This window comes from Branchiostoma belcheri, unplaced genomic scaffold (genome assembly GCF_001625305.1).
Source record: "Branchiostoma belcheri isolate BF01 breed outbred unplaced genomic scaffold, Haploidv18h27 scaffold18, whole genome shotgun sequence".
In the NCBI taxonomy this organism is placed as follows: Eukaryota; Metazoa; Chordata; class Leptocardii; order Amphioxiformes; family Branchiostomatidae; genus Branchiostoma; species Branchiostoma belcheri.
The window spans coordinates 3,672,525-3,693,596 of NW_017803268.1; the positions used below are offsets into that span (position 1 = coordinate 3,672,525).

Here is a 21,072-nt window from a genome sequence, read left to right on the forward strand (position 1 = left end):
CTACACTATATTGTCCTTCTTTTGTACACGACGCGCTGCCAACTTCTGCCTCAATTTGCTCTCAAACAGGCGCCGCGCGCTCTTCTGCCGTTTTTCTAACCGTTCCTCATCAGCTGCGTGTTGCTGCATCAGGTCCTGAGCCGTCTCCACGATGGTCTGTTTCTTCCCACTGCCCTCTTTCCTTCTTCTCTCTGCTAGTTTTCTTTGGAGGATCGCCTCTGCACGCCGCCTGCTCTCGTTCTGTAATTCCTGTAGCCTTGCAGCATCGTCCTCATGAGCTTTTAGAAGGAATTGGACCTGTTGTTGAACAGCAGACACAGCTGGACTAGTCAGTAATGTAGATTCCTCTTGAATCATCTGACATGTGTCAGAAGACAGCGTAGCAGAGTGAGGTCGTGGTGTGAGATATTGATCGCAAGAGGACGACCCCTCACATCTGCCGTCAATCTTTGGCCACAGACACTTTGTGACATCTAGGGTGTCATCTAAAGAGGCCTCTATCTTTCGCAAGTTTGCATTCAGCTCGGACAGCTTGTCTTCATCTGCATTAAGAGAGTGATTGGTGCACATTAATTAGTTCATTAAAATACGCATGATTAATAACAAAAGAAGCTCTTTATTTATTACTGACAGGAACTTTTGAATCTTGATTCCGGAATGATTTCTTAACGTGAATCACTTAAATTTTTTACCAGTTTTTGTATCAGTCGTTGGGGGAGAGTGGATTCCTAACATCTCCTTGAAGCTTGTCCAGATGTAGTCTACCAGATCCTGGTCATAGTCGTCATCAATGGAGTCACCAGAAGCGATGGCATCACAGATGATGGTCACGAGGAAGTTGACGAGAAGTATGAAGATACAAATCATGAAGAAAGTGAAGTAGACCGGCCCGACATATCGGTTTGCCTCCAATATCTTCTGAGCAACGAACCTGGAAAGATATTGAGTTTGATTTATATCTATGCATTGTTTACATCTTTCTCGGCTCTGAAAAAAACTCTATTCGCTATGTTTCAAAAGACCAAGTAAGAATTTTTTTTGGTCTTCATAAAAATGTAGGAAACTTACTACTGAAGTCATTTAACGTGTGGTAAACTGTTTTTATTTTCATTATGAATTTTAGTTTTTGGTTTGCACCATGCAGTATTATCGGAAATATGTGATACAACTGATTAAGTTTAGTGAGGGATTTGTAACGTTCAAGTAGGAGACTAAGTTATCGGTAGACCAAACAGAAACTGAATAAATAGATACAAACCTGCCCAACAACATCTCAAACAAGGCGAAATTGGTGTGCAGGGCGTTGCTGAAGGCCTTCATGTGTGTGCCAAATACAATCATTCCTGTAGGGGAAATAGAACTTGTTACTAGTAAGGTAACAGTGTATTACGACACGAGAAATAACACTTTAAGTAATTACCCACAATACATACCATGCGTTTGCCGATAGACATATAGATAGTACTTATAAATTAAAGGGAAAATAATACCTGACGAGCTGAAGGCCATGAAAGCTATGGCGCTCACAACTGAAAACCCGATCAGGTCGTTCTTCATGGCACCGGGCAGAGCAAGGAAATGAGCGATGGTCTTGTTAAACTTGACCATGCGGAGTAGCGCCAATGTGTCAACAAACACCACAGCGGCGAGCACGTACTTGAAGGCATCATCCCACCAAAAAGTTGACTCAAAGTCGACAAACTTGTCTATTCCAAGTTCACCTAAACATGTTGAGTGAGGTAAAAAACTATCATCATGTGCCAATAGCCATGTTGAATTGTCAGGTAAATATCCCACTGAAATGCTAATAATAAATTTGGTTGTATGCTTGTATTTTAAGCATACTGGGTACAAAGATACGCTAGGCTTTTTGTCGTCGTGTGTCGACGTGTTGACTGCATACATTTTAACAAATGTGACTTTGACGTTCGCAAACAAACGGATAATAGTAGTGCGTATGCTGGAAATCAATGCTTGAAGTCTAGAGTTCTGAAACACCCGTTTACCAACCTGTCGCCTCCACTATCCTGTCCAGAGTTGCAGATGCGAAGTGGTACCTTATTCCAAAGATACAGATGGCGGCTGCAGATCCAAGTATGCTCAAAGACGCCATCAGATTCCAGATGGAACCAAAATACTTCATCCCCTCCTTCTTTACAGCTATCGCATCATTGATGAGGTGGACCAGAAACAACATTATGAAGAGAATGTGGGCAGTCATTACGCCATAATCAGATACGTTTTCATACTGGAAAAGTCTGTGCGTTCCTACAACTGCAGATGTTGAAAAATGTCCGATACTTTCCCAAATTACGGTCAGTTTCAAGGTGCTGAATAGCTTACGAGAGGGATAGTAGAAGGACAGTTCCAGATCAAGACGCTTTGTATATTTGTCGATCCAGTGGTTATGCTGAAGAGCAGTCATGGTGGATGTGGCTTCATTCAGGGTAGTGGGAAGCTCCATGGGACATTCTGATATACAGTCTGGATAGACCGTCACCATGCTTGTGACATTGAACTCCCAATGTGCATGTGAAACATTACCGGTAGCAAGCATCCAACCATTGATGGAATCGTCTAGTTCCACCTTATCTGCACGAGAAATAAAATATATGCCTTTTAACGCGATACACTCATGTAGTGATAAACTATTGTCTTTGAGTGTGCGCTATTTGTATGGGTTTGGCCACCGATTGAAAAAGATGGAAAACATTTTAATAAAGAATTTCGACTATGTATGTTATCCAACAAGTAATTAAGGAATACAAAATAACGTAAACAAATAAAAAATATATATAAGATAAATTATTTATTATAGCCATAGAAGCTATTACTTCAGGTTGTATATCATCATCATCAATATTTTGTAATTTGAATTAGGCATAATAATAATAATAATAATAATAATAAGCTAACATTCCAATTAAAACAGAGAACACTAATAAATAGTAGTACTGCCCACCTGGTGCCGCCCTGATTTGAGTAAGTCGTGGCGGGCCGATTCTGAAGGCCTCGGTATAAAGTGGAAACTGCCTGTCTAGATACTTCATCTTCCACCCGTTATACCAGAAGGAGGGGTATAACACAGGCAACATGACTCCCTCAGTCCAGCTCCAGAAGTCTTCAGGAGTCGTGATCTGTGACAAAGCAACAGTTATGCTCAATTAGAATAGTTTACAGACTAGCAATTGTTACACCAGACAAGAAAAAGTGCCTGCCCACCTGCCTAAGTGCTCAGGTCAGGATCAGGCCCCTTGCTCCCCTCCATCTGGAATCTCCAGCCAACTCTGTCCAAGTCTCAGGTTCCCTTAGCGTAAGCCCTATCTCTCTTTGTATCTGGTCTTTCCACATCTAAAGTCTTCCCCTGGGTCTGTTTTTTTTCCTTAATGCCTTATGAACTAAGGTGCTTAAGACAAGGACTAACTAAGACAAGGAAAAGAAATTACTTATATTATCAAGCTTAGTACTTTTCAGTAGCTACCTACCGAGTCGAAGTCCTCTGTAAGCCTGCTGGACAGCGTCTGCGATGCGTGGTAGGCAGACGGGTCTTTATCCTGCTGGCTAATGAAGAACAGAACAGCGACAAACAGGAACAGGACGCTGGCGTTTTGCAGGAGCACGAAAAACTTTTGCCGCTGCTGGTTTTTCCTTTTCATCTTTTGCACGGAGGTAGCTTCAGGTGGGTAAACTTTCTCTGCAGCTGAAAGGATATACAGAGATATAAGGTTAAAATTGTATAGCATTGATATATATATATATATATATATATATATATATATATATATATATATACACACAAATTTCCACCATCTTAAACTTAAAACAAACACATTGAAGAAGTTGAAACGTCAGCAAAACATGATCACACAATGTGCATCTATCAATTACATAATTGTATACAATTGGAGACAATGCGAATGAAGATAGATGAAGGTTTTCGGTTTTCTAATTGCATGTATCAATTGCATGTATCAATTTAGTTTTGGTTTTCTAATTGCATGTATCAATCTTGATAATATGGAGGTACTCGTACCTTTGTGGCCCAAAAGGTGCACATGTAGTTCTTCTTCCGTGATATCATACGTCCTCTGCTTGTTGGAAGGTGTTGGGTTACAGATCAAAGCAGCTATGAGCGCCAAGATAAATATCTGTGGAGAGAACAGTAGCAATAAATGATGTCATAGTACTTTATAATTGGATAGAATTTTCTACCTATAGCTATGTAAAAGTAGTTAGCACGTATTTTAAAGACAACAATTTTCAGTACTAAATAACTTTATGGGATAAATAGCCAAAGCTCTTTACTTGCTGGAGCATAAATATTGTTGTTCAGGAAAGCAATATCACACAGTACAAAATAGATTAGACAATAATAATTCTTTAAAAGAATAGATTGTTCTGAGTGTCATATATGCAGTTTTTGGCAGCACCACATCAGTGTATGTCCTCAACAGCATTTGGACACCCATTAGACAAGGCTTAGCCATCGTACATTAAAGGAAGCCGTGTAAAGCGCCATTTCCGGTTTGATCATTACGACACTAGACAAAAGGACACACAAATATTACCTGGCCAGTCTCTGCAACAACACTTGATAAACAAAACGAGAGGAAGAATGACTTAAGCCATGCTTCGCTCTTCTCCTTGCCCCAGTCCAAACCATACATGATGACAAAGAACGAAGAGACGATGGACACAGACACCACTATCAACCACGCCACATACTTCGTCCAGCGGGACAAGCGTTTTCCAGCTTTACGTAACAATGACAAAAATGCAAATAGATTTAACACAGCACTACTGGAGTATTTCAGAATAACTTAGTGCATGCGTTATGGATCCGTATCTCAGTTAATTGAAAAGAACGGAAATATAACGGAATAACGGAGTATAAAATATAATTTACGCATGCTTTAATGTATGCTTTTATATCGGATTTCATGCATTTTGTAAATAAGTGAATGACGTGTTTTGAAGGCATAACTAGAATTAGTAGACTCTATCCGAAACTGCCTATTGCAGACGCGTTGTCATTCATAAACATGAAGGAATTTGATGCGGTCTATAATATACAAAGGCTTTAGTGGAATGATTGACTGCACGTCTTGTCATCGTAAAGGGACGGAAACATACGATATTCGAGAGAAATAAAGAGGAGCAAACCTTGATTCCTCCGTCGTATACCCGGAGCTGTTACCGGAGCTGGTATCTCCTTTCGGAACAGTAGAAGCGGCCCCACGGTAACAGGTATTACCATTACAGTAGTAACCAAGCTGACCCACAGTTCCTACGTTAAGTCAAAGAAAAAATTAATTACTACATTAAAGAAACTGTCTGTAACTGTCGCCTTAACTGTAAGTTTAAAAATAATAACACATTTAATTAACTTCCGAGGAATATTCCTAGTAGTACGAAATATATATGTACAATTCGAGATGATATTCTATGTCATTAGGACCATGGAATTTAGCCGTGTGCCATTTTACCAAAAAAAAAGCTGCCTTACCTGTAAGGTGAACTGAATAAACCCCAGGTTATACACGATATTTCTAGTGGAATCATCGTTGTCATCCCTGAACCACATGGCGCTGGCCACCATCATACTGTTTACAATAGCCCAGCAGCAGGACAGTCGTTCTGTCTTGGAGAAGTCGGACCCTACGAAACAGGTAAAAACAACAACAAACTCTATTTGCCATGATACCATTGCCATGTACCATGTTCCAACATTTATCAATGTTTTCCGCACGTAATTGTAAAAACTGTAAAAACAAAAATCTGTATTTTAAATATACAGGACAGTTCTGTTAGGTGATATATCTAATTTTTTATTGTAATATATTTATGAAAATAGACACAAGTAATGTTAAGTGGCATCCGATACCTTCAGGCGACAGAACAGGAGATGTCCACATGTGCTGGTCGTAGAACATCGCGTTCGTGTTCTCGCGAAACAGTGACCCGAAGGACCGCAATTGTTCCTGAGTCGCCGCGTGTAGAACCTTCTGAACCCGGTAGTCTCCTCTCGCGTCAGACAACCAGTCATAACAAACGAACTGGTATCTGAAAATAATTATTGAATGTTGTGGAGGAATCAGTAAATGCCCATACGTCCAGCCGATTCAACTGAACGATTACAACCAAAATTGACACAGAAAAAAAATAGGAGCTAGTTGTACATGCACCTACAAAATAACTAAACTTGGACTAGGAAAAATGGACTGGGGGATTACTAAGTATTTGAAAGTCATGGGGTTCAAACCTTAGATCTTGGTTTCTCACATAATTTGAAAATAACGAATACTAACGAATGACCAGAAATGTTGTCTAGTCATTTTAATGAAAAAGTAGAAGTGCAGTTAATGGTTATGAATCTAAAGGGTGAAATAATGATTGCATGTGTCTTACACTGTGTCCGTCTGCATGTCCTTTACAATTATGTCTCTCAAGAACCAGGACGCGGCGTCACCACCACCAGTGTTGTCGTGCCAGATATGTAGTATTTCCAAGCGGCCCAGTGGGTTCTTCATTGGCATTATGAAGTCATAGGATCCTCCACGCACCAATGACTGCAAAGAAATGTTGGGAAACTATTTACCTAGAAGGAATAACTGTTTTAGTAGCAATTTATTATCTCTGTCTAATGCCAACCGAAACAAAGCGTTACCATTTCAATAATCTTAAAAATAAAATCTTACCGAAGGAACTAAGAAGATGATAGTTATGAGGGTACCGACGATCAGACATGCCATTTAGACATGCTATCGGATACTGTATGGTACTCACTTCCCCAGTAGGATTCAACGTTTTGGCTGCGGTTTTGCACCTCGAGCCGAATATTTGGAACCCAACACGTGACGATGTGCCAGCGCCAAACATAGAGCCCGTGTTGACGGTGATCTGGTACAGATATGGGGCTGGCATCCTGTCTGGTGGCAGGATGGACAATTGTGGCAACTGGTCCTTCCTCCTGGGAGCTGCTGATTCCCGACTCATCATTTCCTGGTGCAGAAATACAGAAGAACCAATAAATCAGCTAATATTTTATTATGCTTACAATTATAACATAACTTACTCCCCTTTTGAACAATGTCAATATTTCATTGTAAATGCAATTCTGGAGAGCATCCTGTGTTAACAATAGTGAAACAATAAATCATTATCACTTTCATGTTTATAATCATGACGTAATTTACTCACATTTTTTTCAAGGCAATCCTGGATTTTAACGCAAACACTTGACACCAGGGCATACCAATGTCAATGAAGGGAAACTTAACCCCCCCCCCCCATTCACTTCGGAATCCAAACATACAAACATACATTGAACGTAAACCGAAACAATATTTCTGAAATACTGAAACGATATGCGAAGCAAAAACTACTATGAAAATTCGCTACTTACTCGAAGACGATGAAAATCCACATTCAGAATGATCATCAACAAGATATAGAGAGCCCACTCGCCGATAACCGCGTAAAAAACAATGTTGTTTTCAGTCAGGATGTTTGGATTTCCAAAGATTTTGTCAAAATCAATAGAATTCGGAGGAAAGTGCACGCTGGCACCAATGACTGCCTTCAGCCTGGGGAAGGTGCAGTTACATCTGATGGCGCTATTGGAAAGATCCAAGAGAACCTGACACAAAACAAAGATAAACTTGGATAAGTCAACATGCTTTTAATTGTCATTAGAATACTCCAAGCAAATATATATAATTCCGCCTAAAATTACACCAATCTGCCACCTTGGTAATCAGTTTCAAATAACGTAGACTAGATATTACATGTATGTCATTAAAATATATTTACTCACCCCACAGTGGGTGTTTCCCCATTTCTCAGACGTATATTCCCAGCTCAAACAACTCACTGTTGATGCCCGCAGTTCGTAATCTTCAGGCAAAGGTGCAGTTTGCAGACCAGGTCCTACAGGTAATACATGTTGACAGTTCGGTCTTACTAGAATCTAGGTATAGGTCAATTACAAACTCAAAAGAATCTGTAAAATATGTAATAGGATACCTGCTGTCTGTATCCCCACGTACAGTTTCCCTCGCCGTTGCTCGATGTTAGGTATCCATGTCCGCAGGCTCCTTGTTCCTCTGTGCCAGGCTAGAAAAACATCTTCCTCCATGGCGATGTCCATGCCGTCATACAGCTCCTCTGTCGGCGGTGAGTCGTAACGTAAGAAGACCCTGTAGGCTGCAGCGTGATCCCACCACGATAACTGCATCACAACCACAACTGTAGCCGCAGCGACGTCGAACGCATAGTGTGCCATCGTCATGTTGCCTGTCCGTGCGCCACTAACTGTTAAATGCGTCCCTCCAAATCCTCCTTCCTGCAGGGCTCTGCGCGTACGCCTCGGTTGCTCTGTTAGTTCTAATGCTATAGGAGTTTCCAGGTCCACCTGCATACTGCAGTTGTCAATGTGTGGATCTCCCAACGAAATTATGATGATTGGTGTGGTGACATTTTGCCCAAATGTTGATGTATTCCAGGAAAACAGGTTTCTCTCCACCATTACCATCTGTTGAGAATGAGATGAGTTCATTTTAGTTTATTGTTTATTTTTGTAGGATATTAAATTTAGATTTAGGAGATGGGTTGTTTTTTAGTATCTTGTAAAGCCTTGATGGGTGTTTGCAATTAAAAATTTATTTTCTTTGAATAGTAGCTTGTTATAAGATTATTATTTCAGTGTTTTAATTAAAGTGATCCTTTATCAAAAAACAAAGGTATCAAATATAGAAAGGCGCACTAAAAAATAAGTAACGTACTAACCGTAGCATCTGTGCTGGTATTAACTGAACAGCCTGTGATAGACGCTGAGATATTGACGCCACCCTCACGGAATACCACGTTGTTACCAGTAGTAATTCTTGCCACTACTACTACGACGTTGTCTTCTTCAAATACAGTATAGTAGTTATTCGCATCTGGCAAAATAGCCAATAAAGCATTTCCCGTCCTGTCGATTGCTTCCACCAAAGACAAACCATTCTTGCGAAGCTGCAAATTAAATACAGTGCATGTATTACGTTATTTGAAATTTTCCATCTATTACATCAATTTGAAAAAAAAAATTATAGTGTCAATTCTAAAGATAGAGGTTCAGTAAAACAAGGGATGATGTTACGAAAACAAAATAAGAAATCCTAGATTTTGGACTTTCAGGTAGTATGCGATGCTCTATTTGCTTCCTGAATTCCCCCATGTCAACCACTAATTCTTGGTTGACCCCCAGCCAGATTATATGAGTGTTTTGACCTCCGCCTGTCAATCTGATCATTCTGCCTGTCAATCGTTCCACACTCACGTAATGTCAACCTATTATGCCCGGACAAACATATATCAACCCACAGCTCAGCCATCCAAAACATCATTTCCAAAGATGTCTTATTTTGTTCTCATGATGATATAAGTACTCACTGAGTACAGCCCCGAAAAAGTTTTGCAACCAACCTGAAGCTCAAAATTGAACTGCTTGTCTTTTATGGTCTTGAGTTGTTGTTTTGGGGAAATGTCTGGCGAGTTGATATCGATGACCTCCATTTGGAAAAGATCCACAGAAGTGTCAAAAACGGTCGAATTTCCGACAGGCAGCATTTGTACCAGACGGGAAACTGTTTGTACTGAAACTGAAGCAGTAAAAGAATCAATAAAAAAATCATAACGTTATAGGTCGAAAATGTTACCCTAGAAACAAACATCATACATTGAATTGAAATAAATATTCATTAAAAAATTTAGGCAGTACATAAGTCAACTAGCTAACCAGAAAAGAAAGAACAAAGCACATTATAGAATACTACATTCTGTCTAATATTGTAGTAATCTAGTACAAATATCATTCAGCATTCATGGATACCAATGGATGTAATTTAAACTGCCTTTATACGCTATCCTTACCATCATTTATTGTCTCCATCGTTGATATTTTTGTCCCCTGTGACGCTCTTATAAGTTCAGTAGACTTTCTATACAGTTGTATAGCTGCTTCCTGTGGGGAATGACATGAAGATTATGACCGTGTCGATTTATTATATCAAAATTATTTGTTCGTATCTGTGTAAATTCTAAAAAAACAATCAATCAATCAATAAATCAATCAATCATCCGCGGGTATCATGTAAAAAAACATGGACATAAAATCTATTTTGTCCTACCAGTTCAATTAGGAAGTCAGTTGACGACACTGGGAAGGAGTCTATTTGGAACAGGCCATGGATTTCTGTTACGATGAGGAAGGTATTTTCTGAGGATGTTTCTTCTTGCAAGTATTGATCCACTCGAACTGTCAGACGTTTTATCTACACGAGATGAAAAGAAGAATTTAATGGTGGTGTTATGAAATGTTATGATGTTATTCCTATGGCTATGAAATATTATCTGTATTACGACAATCCCTGTGACTACAAGTCTGCAGATAACATTAGAAATATTTTGAAACGAAAACTCATCTTACCCTTTGGAGCAGAGTTAGTGTGCTTTCTACAGTATGGTGCAGTATGCCATAGCCGTTAGCTGAAAAAAAATGGTAAAACAAAACCAATATTTTAACGTTCCTTCTTTCAGAAAACGTATCAACACAGACAAATACAAAAGTTGGTTCAAAACAACAATAATTATAAAGAATGGTCTACTATAAAATATATATGATTTTATATATTGCTGTAGACGTACCGGGTAACGTCATAGGTGTGGTCGATACATCATTTAGGAAATGGTTATCTGTAGAATTACAAAAATCATATGAATTGCAGTAGTTGAGAAGTTATTGATAAAACATTAAACATTTGAATTTTTATTCTCAGTATACTCAATTAAGAGCTTACTAATAGATAATTGATAAGTTGCTTACTTAGTGTAAATGGATGAGACATAAGTTTTTACTGTTTCCTACACTAACCTGTTGTAGCAGACATCGTTGTTGTTTCCAGTTCCTCCAACACAAATCTTTTAGGTTCTAGTGTAGAACCTGCAAAGTAAATGTAGGTTTGCTAAGTAACCTCTAAGTACGTCGAGATTCTCAACAACAACAAATACATTGTTATCATTATCAAAAAGCTTATTCACAGTATTGTATAGTAAACGCCTAGTTTGCAATCTTGAAAGTAAGAATTACCTGCCTGCTCCCATGTCATTATTTTACTCCATATTTGAAGAGACTGTTACCTATGCTGGGAGTGGTGTAGAGTTGATCAAACCAGAACGCATCTGTGGTCCAAAATCCACGGTTCTCTGTTGTTGTAGCAGATGTTGTTTTCTTCAGTATTGAAAAGTCACTGACGGCAACTGTTGAGATACACACGTTTAGAATTCTACTAAACATTTGCTGTCTAGAATATCCATTATATGAACAACATTTGCGCACATGTTGTACATGTCTTGATTTTAAATACCACTTTGATGTTAAGATAAGTTCATATTTTTTCTACACTTTCATACACATAAAGCTGTCTTTATTAATTTATTCAAATTGCAGCAATAACAACACTTATTGCAACACTAGGCAGCAAGTCTTGTTGATGCCGTGCTTCACACACACACACACACACACGCACGCACGCACGCACGCACACACACACACACACACACACACACGCGAGCGCGCGCGCGCGCGCACACACACACACACACACACACATACTACTAAGATAGCAACAAATACAAGTAACACATCACATACTGTATACGGCCGTTGTTTTCCTTTCCATATGAGCGCTGTGCCTGAGTTAAATAATGAATAATACCTGTGCTACCAAAGGTCTCAATGTTGACACTACGTCCGTACACGCTGACGGCTGCAATCCGGATGACGTACTTTGTCGTTGGGATGAGATTCGTTACGTTGAAAGCGGTTAAAGAAAGGGGTATGCTGTGGTATAAAAACAAACACGTCTACAAATGGTTGTCAGAATTTAAAACCCATAACATTTAAGTCCAAATCCATTTTTGCTCAGATGTTTTCTGGGTAGAGTCCATTCCGCGTCACCGTGTGGTTTTTTTCTCCATGTTTGTAATACTTTTGAATTATTTAGAAGAAAAGAACAGCACAGTAACAAAAGTTCTAAATGTTTCAAAAATTTGAAAACAAAAATTTGAATATATTTGAATTCATTTAGATATTTCTGAAACATTTTGTAAGTGGCTGTACAAAGATCTCTTTATTTAGAACAAATTTGAACTACCTATGTGTTTCTTTCACTATTCGAAATATTTAGAAATATTTCTAACAAATAACCAAATGGTAGATGTGGGTATTGCCCCCATAAAAGTAGGTGATAATCCGACTCTTTTGTCTTCTTCTGTATATTTTTAGATTTCACTGCTGGACACTGGTGGCTCTATTGTTGTAAGGCATCAATGCCTGACTCACAGGCAGTCTACCCTGTACTTCACAGGGATGTGTGAATTACTTCCTTCCCATCCCACTGACCTATTTACAAATAATTCGAAATAATGGTACAAAATGGTAGAGTGCTGTTAGAAATATTTAGAAACTATTGGAAATGTCATATTCGACATCAGGAATATTTCAAACAATTTACAAAACCAGGGAATTATTTAGAATGTTGAAAAGATATTCAAAATATTTCCAAATTATGAAATTTCTTAGCCAAACAATTACAAAGAATTCAAAACATTTCTAAATAATGACAATAGCAACCCACACGGTGACGTGGAATTGACTCTAAATAGTCTTTTGATCTAATTTTAGGTACCATGTGACTACGTTTACCAGTTCAAAATATCAAAGTGATTCAGTTGATTGCTAGATCAGTAAGCTAGATCAGTAAGCTGTTTTCTATATAACCTTGAATAATTGATGGTTCCTACGATTCCATTATGTAAGCTATATACAAGATGCATACAATATTCTCAATTATCTTCACGTTATGGCATTTAACTCACCTAAAGTGCATCTCGACCTGGCTTGCTGGTTCTATCACCTCCAGGTGATAAGAGACAACAGCTGCGACAGGTGGAGTCCATTTCACATACAACCAGGTGGAGGAAACCTTGTGAACTTTCAAGTCAGATGGTGGATCCGTGCCTTCAGAATGCAAAGAATTACAAAGGGTTTTCCATTATAAACAGACTGTATAAAGGATCAAAACTTCTGTTGAAGCCACTGATGCAGTCCAACTCTTTGTGTCATCAAATGTTTGTCTTATTACACAATGTACATAAATTCTGTTAACATTATAATTAGTTACATGTATCCTTGCTATGATGTTGTACTTCGTTTACCTGTTATGCCTGAAAATGTTCTTGATGATCTATGTGGTTTGTTACCTGTTGTGCCCGTTAATGTTATTGTTGTGCTCCGCCCAAAACGACTGACCGCCGTCAAGCTGAACACGTACTGAGTGGCAGGGAGCAGGTCCTGGATCACATAGTTATCACTGTAACCAGGAAGGGTGACAGAAACTGTGGATCGTCGTCTCCTGTGTTGTTCTATGCTGCCGTACGTGAGCTCGTAGCCTATAAGCCTGGCAACTGGCGGGGTCCAGAAAAGTGCCAGACTTCTGTGACTTATGCCGTCCACAAATAGACGCACTGGAGGATCGGTTTCTGAGGGTTAAATATCAAAAGCAATTAAAGATCATCTTCCTGACAATTAATAATAAACTGCACACGAATGTAATGCTGTAATGTTGCCATTGCAGCACATTACATCCCTTTTGTATCAACATATATATAATAGTAGTCCATAGTATGAGATAATATAGCACGGCATGGAAAGGAACTGAAAACAGCAACAAAAGTCAACAAAATAACATAATTTATTATTACTCGTCCTTTACCTGTTACGAATGTTACTTCAGTTAGTGGTCCCTCGAAGAACGCGCTGACACAGCTTACTGACACCACGTACTCTGTGGCAGGAACTAGAGACGTGAAGGTAGCCGAAGTAGCTGACTGAGGAAGATGCCGTGAAGAAGTGACGGACATGGTTCCCTTGTCTGTCAGCCACGCCCTGTAGCCCAGCACCACGGTCTGACCAGGCTGTGACCAATGTACAGTGACCGACTCACGGCTATCCAGACTAAAGGTCACATTGGTAGGAGGTGGGAGTCCTTTAATTTTAAAAGGAATTTAAAAAAAGCAATTGTTAAATTCTTACTCTACAGCAACAAACTATGAAGTAGAAGTACAAGCTCCTGTTCTGAAACAACAGGAGCTCCCTGACTAATTTGCATCATCCTCGTCTTGACTTGTCTAACTTTTATTTCCTTTTGGACTTTCAAAAAATGGTCTTCACTTAAAATACGTGCTTATAAACCTTCATTTCTCCTGCAGTCATTGACGAAAGGTAGTGGATGCTATCTGATATAAATAATATCCAGTTGCTTAAGTAACTGTTTTTGTCGTATGAAGAACAATTTCTGGCCATTAAGTAACACTATCAGTTCAGAGCTAAACTTCTCGAAGACAGATATATTTAATGTTGCAAGGGTTTACTTTCTTATGATTCACCTTTGGACTTACAACAAGCAAATGTCGTGTTAATAGTGTTATTCTTCGATGAATTACACAATGGAAACCGTAACAACAGCTACTACATAGATTTATTAATATTCTTTACTCTATTAATATTCTTTACTCACCAGTTATACACTCGATGCTGACGCTCGCGCTATCATTCCATAGCCCAAATGCGAGAACGGAAATGGAGTACTGCACTCCGCTGAACAGGCCAGATATGGTTGCGTTTGTGTCTCCAGGACGCCTGATAGATGTCTCCGGGGAGGACTGAACGAATCCTAGAAAAAAACGACGATGTAATTGCAACGAACCAATAACATACAAAACGAGACCAATAAAGTACAGAATAAGACATTCATTGGCTAAGGGTTTACTTTGGTATTTATCCTGAATAAAACCGCCAAATAAAAGATATAAAATTATATTAACCTATACAAAAGAAAAAAAGGAACGGTTTTGTTTTGTAACTTGATTAACACTAACCTTGCGTAGGTAAGTAGATAATGCCGTATCCACTTGTATCACAGACTGGTTCGATCCAGTTTATGGATATTGATGTAGTGGTTACAGTCGAGCACAACAGATGCGAAACCGGGTCGAATCCTGAAAATAATCATTTCCTGGTGATGTGAGGACATCACTAAATTGTGTAATTAGTTAGTTACAGACTTACATGTCGGCTGGATTGCAACAGAGCGAAGGGACCGACGTGCAAAATCGCTACGGTGCGTAATACGTCACAAGGCCAATTTGTTTACCTAAATCCAATTCAAAAGTCCTTTAAAATTAAGGGATCCAAAAAGAGAACAACAATACCTTTTAATCAATAAAAAAGATCCGTTCAATACAACAATCTGCGTACTTTTAAGGAAAAGCTTGTCCACAATCTAATTGAATGTTCCGTTTCTAAAGATCATTATGGCAAATTCAGGTGGTTGTATTTCAAACAAGGTCGTAATTTTCCACTACAAGAGAAAACTTCTTACCATCACATGCAAAACCGTCCGTATTCAAACTGTACCCAGCTGCACAGTAACAGCTGAAGTTCCCCACAGTGTTGGTGCAAAACTGTCCACAGCCTCCGTTTGCAGTGTCACATTCATCAATGTCTGTAGAAAGAAGAGCACATTTTGATGAAAGACCGATTAGTACGTATACCTTCCTGAAAAATTGTGGTATCGTTTTGTGTCGATAAAGACGAGTGAGTGTCTGTGTATCTTTCCGAATAGTTGTGGTCAACATAACTGAAGAAGGCCTGAAAGAATTGTAATGGTATTTGTCAGTTTACTGGTAAATAATGGGATCTACTAGTTACATAGGTACGTCGATATAGTTTGATGTAGCATGAATGACTTTTTATCTTTAGTGTAGTTCTATGGTATTAGGAGAAAGACGTAGCCTTTTGTAACATTTTTTTTAATTAACGATATTACAGTAATCCTGCTTACCATCACAGGCAAACCCGTAAACGTTCAGCTTGTATCCTGTGCGACAGAAGCATTCATAACTACCGATGGTGTTGTTACAAACCTGGGAGCAGCCGCCATTGGCAGTATTGCACTCGTTTATATCTGTAAGAAAGTAAAATTATAAATTACATAAAGCGTAGTCATATTTATAGTGCCATCTCAAAGCCTGTAGTAAAATAAAGCTATATCAGTGAAATAAGTATTATGTGCATGAACAAAGTTTTGCATGCATATTTGCGTACTTCTACATCTACATCTACATATACACTACTTTAGAGGAAGAACCAGAATAGCCGATTTAACACCTTCCATTTTGCAATTGTTTAACTAGCAATGCGTGGGGAAAAGCCATTGCATGCTAATAATACATAGGTTTCCTACCGTCACATGAAAAACCGTTGGCATTCAAAACGAAGCCAGTGAGGCAGACACACTGGAAACTTCCTACGGTGTTGGTACAGTTCTGCTCACAGCCTCCATTTGCAGTACCACATTCATTGATATCTGAAGAAGGCAATTTTGATATGTAAAAAGATTCAATTCAAAATTTCATTTCCTGAGATTCATGATTAAGTTTTAAAAGCATTTAACAGCTTTAGGTCTTACCGTCACAAGAAGCCCCATTGCCATTTAAGCTGTAGCCGATTCCACACGAACACTCAAAACCGGGGACGGTGTTGGTGCAAGTCTGCTCGCAACCGCCGTTTGCATTTAAGCATTCATCCACGTCTGCATTGAAAGAGAAAGGATGTTATAGAAGAACCAATATAGAAACAACAGAAAAGTGCTGTATAAATTGCTGCATTGTCAAGCATCATCGTTGAAAATACAAAATGGCCACTTCAATAAAAGGCAGATGTCTGCTTGTAGGGTGGCTTTTTTTGCATTGAGTTAATGCAGAAAATTTCAAGAACATAAATGCAAGACACCCACCATCACATGCAAGTCCATCAGCATTCAAGTTGTAACCGTCAACACAAGAACACTGGAAACTCCCGATGTTGTTCGTGCAAGTTTGTTGACACCCACCATTTGCAGAGGAACATTCGTTCACGTCTGTAGTGTGAAACATATAATGTTGGACTAACGTATAGTAAGAAGATACGTTAGCCTACAGCATGGTGCAGTAGATGGTAATTTTTTTTAGAATCCTTAAAAGTGCCAAAAAATCAATTTTTGTATGATATGTAAAATTGATATGGACCAATGTTTTAATTGACTTAAAATTGTAATTCAGTTATGAAATGTACACCGTTGTAGGTGGCACACAAAGGAAATAGTATTTTTCATAAAACGTAATCCAATAAAAATTGAAATGGATATTGTAAACTTTCTGTGGTCTATTTTTTCCATTTTGTAAAAAATGAAGATGGCAATTGCGAGAATCTTTTGTATGGCATTGTGAATGAATTTTTAAAAGAGTTTTTCAACTTGTTTTGATGAAGAATTCATATTTCTTATTGTAGCTAGCTTTACCGCCAAAGTTTAAGGAATCGTAAACTCCTACCATCGCATGAGAACCCGTCGACATTCAGGTTGTACCCAACATCGCACGAACATTGGAAACTCGGGATAAGGTTGGTACAAGTCTGCTCACATCCACCATTTCCAGCACTACATTCATCCACGTCTGTGTTTGTGTATAAAAGCATTTATATCACAGTCTCAATTAAATCCTTGTCTTTTATTCCAACATGATAGCTGCTAGTCTCTTCATTCCACTCACAGCGAACCAGACTGCGTTAAGGTACGTTTTTGTGCCTAATGTTCAAGGTGTTTATTCTAAAACTTTAACGGTTAGGTTGAAAGATATCTTAGAGGTAGACAGCAATTTAGATATGAATAGTCACTCATGTTAAATTGGTCAATTACGATATTGGTATCAATGCAGCTGTTTCGAATTTTAAAGACAATAAATATAACCCATGGACATAAAAATGCTTAGGCATGGTTTAGAACAAAGACTTCATATTCTTAAAAGACTTATGTTGTATCTTACGAGTAATGATAGATATTTTTCTAAAATTTTCAAAAATTAGGTAATAAGAAGGGTACTTACCATCACAAGCAAGTCCATCGCCGTTTAGGATGTAGCCATTCAGGCACGAGCACTGGAAACTCCCAAGGACGTTAGTACATATGTGCTGACAGCCACCGTTTGCAGACAGGCATTCGTTAATGTCTGTTAAAAATACATCAATTTTGACATTTCACAAATAAAAAAATCATAAGGATGATGTTGTATTGAAGGAGGTAATTTTTACAAGTATTTTACTAGCAGGGTTTTTGAGACTCACGTATACTTTGTCAGTTTTTTTTTAATTTTATACCCGTGACCATTTAGAATTAATGACAAATATATATACATATCGCAATGTGATCAATGTTTTCCAACACCCTTTCAGCATGATAAGAATTCTACAATTTACAAAAAAGAAAAGCAGGCTCAGATAAACATTACTGCAACGCACACAGAGTAAAAAAAGAGAGTAGCCAGAAAAGAAATGCACTTATGATTCTTATTTGAAAAATAAACATTTTCTCTAAACCTGTATAAATTACTCAATGAAAAATGCTCTCCGTTAAATACTGAACTATGAAAACAAAAAAAAACAAACATAACGGCACATACAATAGGCATATCAATGTTTTTAAAAATAATGAAAACGTGCGTACCGTCGCAGAAAAATCCATTGCCGTTCAAAACGTATCCGGTCCCACAGGAACAAAAGAAACTACCGATGGTGTTGGAACATGTCTGATCGCAGCCACCGTTTGCAATAAAACACTCATCTTTATCTGCAAGAAAAAAAATTATCATTAACATGCATGAATATTGTACAGTTATCATATTTGCTGTGCTTAAAATAACATCTTTTTTCTAGAGCTGCAACAAAACACTAATGTATTGCCTCTAGCAATAATGATGTTAGGTGAAGGTATAAGCATAAAAATGTATGCGGGAATTTTTTAATACCACAAAGTCAGTATATAAACAATTAAAAATGCATAAACAAATTTGATTAATTCAGTTCAACATATACTAACCATCACAATAAAAACCATCACTATTCAACTCGTAGCCAATCCCACAGGAGCAGTGGAAGCTTCCGATGAGGTTGATACAGTTTTGTTGACAACCGCCGTTTCCAAAGTTACATTCATTGATGTCTGAAAAAAATGGACAAAATTGAAAATTTTATATGTAGTAGTATCAGGTAGCTTGGTACTTTAGTAATTTAAAAGAAGTATCAGGGAAATATATTTCCATAAAAGTTAGAACACGGTATTCTTCTAACATGCAGTCAGTTACTCGCGATGAGCTACACGTAGCGTGCTTGTACTTAACAGGTAGGACTTAAACAAGGCCAAATGCAGGAACCACCTCTCATCAGATTACTAATTTTTTAACAACTTTTAGCTTTTTTGACTTTCCAACCGTTCCATCTTTCCTTTCCTTTCCATTTTTGACTATAGATATTATTATGATTACTATATTAATTCGATGATGATGTGTCTTCGATATTGTATAATGCACTGTTATGTTTTGCTATTTGGATATTCGTAACTTGTTGTTAGGTCCTGTATATTGTATTGACTTGTCCTATGTTGTGCCTGGCTCCCACTTGTAATGCGTTGTGGCATCACCAATAAATGAAATGAAATGAAATGGTGTTGCACATTTTATATGCAAGCAATTTTATCCAGTTTGTGAGTCTGTGAACCTTACCACTGCAGGAATAGCCGTCTGCATCCAAGGTGTAGCCAGTTACGCAGGAGCAGTGAAATGTACCCATGGTGTTGGTGCACACATGGTCACAGCCACCATTTGCAACTGAACACTCATTGATGTCTGGATTGACGGAAATTAAATAGAAGAAATCCAAATGATTAACATTATTGTTAAGTGTACATAAATGGATGAGTTAATAATGAGTAGATAATGAGTAGAATCATAACTATACAGATACAGAAAATAGCGCATTGCTGGTTTAAAGCTTTAGTTAGAACACGAGAAAGACATACTGGTTGAAAATTAACATTACTCTTATTGGCAACAGTATAATACAACTATAAACAAGTTAAAGTATTAGTATTGAGCCAAAAAACCGCTTGTCTATCTCGAAAAGTTACCTGCAAACGCCACCTGACCTTAACCAGATAATACGCATGTTTTTACCATATAGAGATGACACTGCTACGTACTTGGAATGAAACCAAGTCGTACTAGAATCTATGGGATTTAAAATACACAATATGATTGTTAAAACACCCTACCGCTGCATGAAGGGACGTTATTACTCCAAGATTGATCTGCTCGACAGGTGGAGCTGGAATCTCCGATCAGATAATATCCTGTGTTACACGTGAAGTGAACCGTGTCCATGTAGAAGTTTGGGCCAGTCGCAACACCATTCATTGGAGACGACAACACTGGGCACTGCACACCTGATATGAAAATTGAAAAAAAAAATTCAAGTTAATTATGTCAATACTTAGCTATAAAAGTAGACAATCATGTTGAATTGCAACATTTGTCTATCAATGTCTCATGACGTGTATGTTGGTGCTTTTAAGGCACTTCACAATTACCATAAATTTGCTAGCTACTTACTTAGCCCAAGTCAACGCCCGCGATATAGCAGTCATTATCCAAGAATATTGTCAAATAAAATGGCAATGCGTTGTACAATTTTGAAAACAATGATTTTCTGACTGTGTGCTTTGGCAGAGCTAAACTTACGTGTGCACGTTGGGGTGAACCCGCTCCACGTACGATCAGCCTGGCAGGTCAAACTGACGCTCCCAATAAGGTCGTATCCAGAATCACACGAGAACTGCATCACGTCTTGGTAGAAGTTAAATCCCGTCATTTCACCGTTCACAGGAGCTATCAGGGCTGGGCACTCAACACCTAGTAAAGATAAAATTTTAAAAAAGTCTGTTTAAATCTGTTGATGAGCAAATAGAACACCACCTTTGGTGATGGAAATGCATTTTATGGTAATCTTTAACAGAAATATTGATGGTAAGCAAATAAGTTTTCAATAAGAAATTCTTACATATTGATAGTAAGCAAAGATGTTTTCAATCTTACGTGTAC

General features: G+C 38.2%; 1 protein-coding gene across 1 annotated transcript in view; it reads right to left on the reverse strand.

The window, feature by feature from the left end:
* Window positions 1-21,072, reverse strand: part of LOC109467334 — a 32,346-nt gene continuing 11,274 nt past the window's right edge. The window contains exons 17-48 of the mRNA XM_019765280.1: window positions 20,247-20,417; window positions 19,699-19,821; window positions 19,017-19,139; window positions 18,028-18,150; window positions 17,476-17,598; window positions 16,902-17,024; window positions 15,948-16,070; window positions 15,486-15,608; window positions 13,818-14,090; window positions 13,306-13,584; window positions 12,922-13,063; window positions 11,760-11,884; window positions 10,916-10,984; window positions 10,472-10,530; window positions 10,173-10,316; window positions 9,916-10,006; window positions 9,469-9,644; window positions 8,788-9,015; window positions 8,026-8,533; window positions 7,874-7,929; window positions 7,406-7,639; window positions 6,787-7,002; window positions 6,415-6,569; window positions 5,507-5,657; window positions 4,034-4,148; window positions 3,486-3,700; window positions 2,963-3,137; window positions 2,011-2,436; window positions 1,491-1,721; window positions 1,259-1,343; window positions 693-931; window positions 1-542 (exon numbers count right to left, since the gene is read on the reverse strand). Of these exons, the coding sequence (XP_019620839.1) occupies window positions 1-542; window positions 693-931; window positions 1,259-1,343; window positions 1,491-1,721; window positions 2,011-2,436; window positions 2,963-3,137; window positions 3,486-3,700; window positions 4,034-4,148; window positions 5,507-5,657; window positions 6,415-6,569; window positions 6,787-7,002; window positions 7,406-7,639; window positions 7,874-7,929; window positions 8,026-8,533; window positions 8,788-9,015; window positions 9,469-9,644; window positions 9,916-10,006; window positions 10,173-10,316; window positions 10,472-10,530; window positions 10,916-10,984; window positions 11,760-11,884; window positions 12,922-13,063; window positions 13,306-13,584; window positions 13,818-14,090; window positions 15,486-15,608; window positions 15,948-16,070; window positions 16,902-17,024; window positions 17,476-17,598; window positions 18,028-18,150; window positions 19,017-19,139; window positions 19,699-19,821; window positions 20,247-20,417 (5,966 nt within the window). The remainder of the gene's footprint in view (window positions 543-692; window positions 932-1,258; window positions 1,344-1,490; window positions 1,722-2,010; window positions 2,437-2,962; window positions 3,138-3,485; window positions 3,701-4,033; window positions 4,149-5,506; window positions 5,658-6,414; window positions 6,570-6,786; window positions 7,003-7,405; window positions 7,640-7,873; window positions 7,930-8,025; window positions 8,534-8,787; window positions 9,016-9,468; window positions 9,645-9,915; window positions 10,007-10,172; window positions 10,317-10,471; window positions 10,531-10,915; window positions 10,985-11,759; window positions 11,885-12,921; window positions 13,064-13,305; window positions 13,585-13,817; window positions 14,091-15,485; window positions 15,609-15,947; window positions 16,071-16,901; window positions 17,025-17,475; window positions 17,599-18,027; window positions 18,151-19,016; window positions 19,140-19,698; window positions 19,822-20,246; window positions 20,418-21,072) is intronic.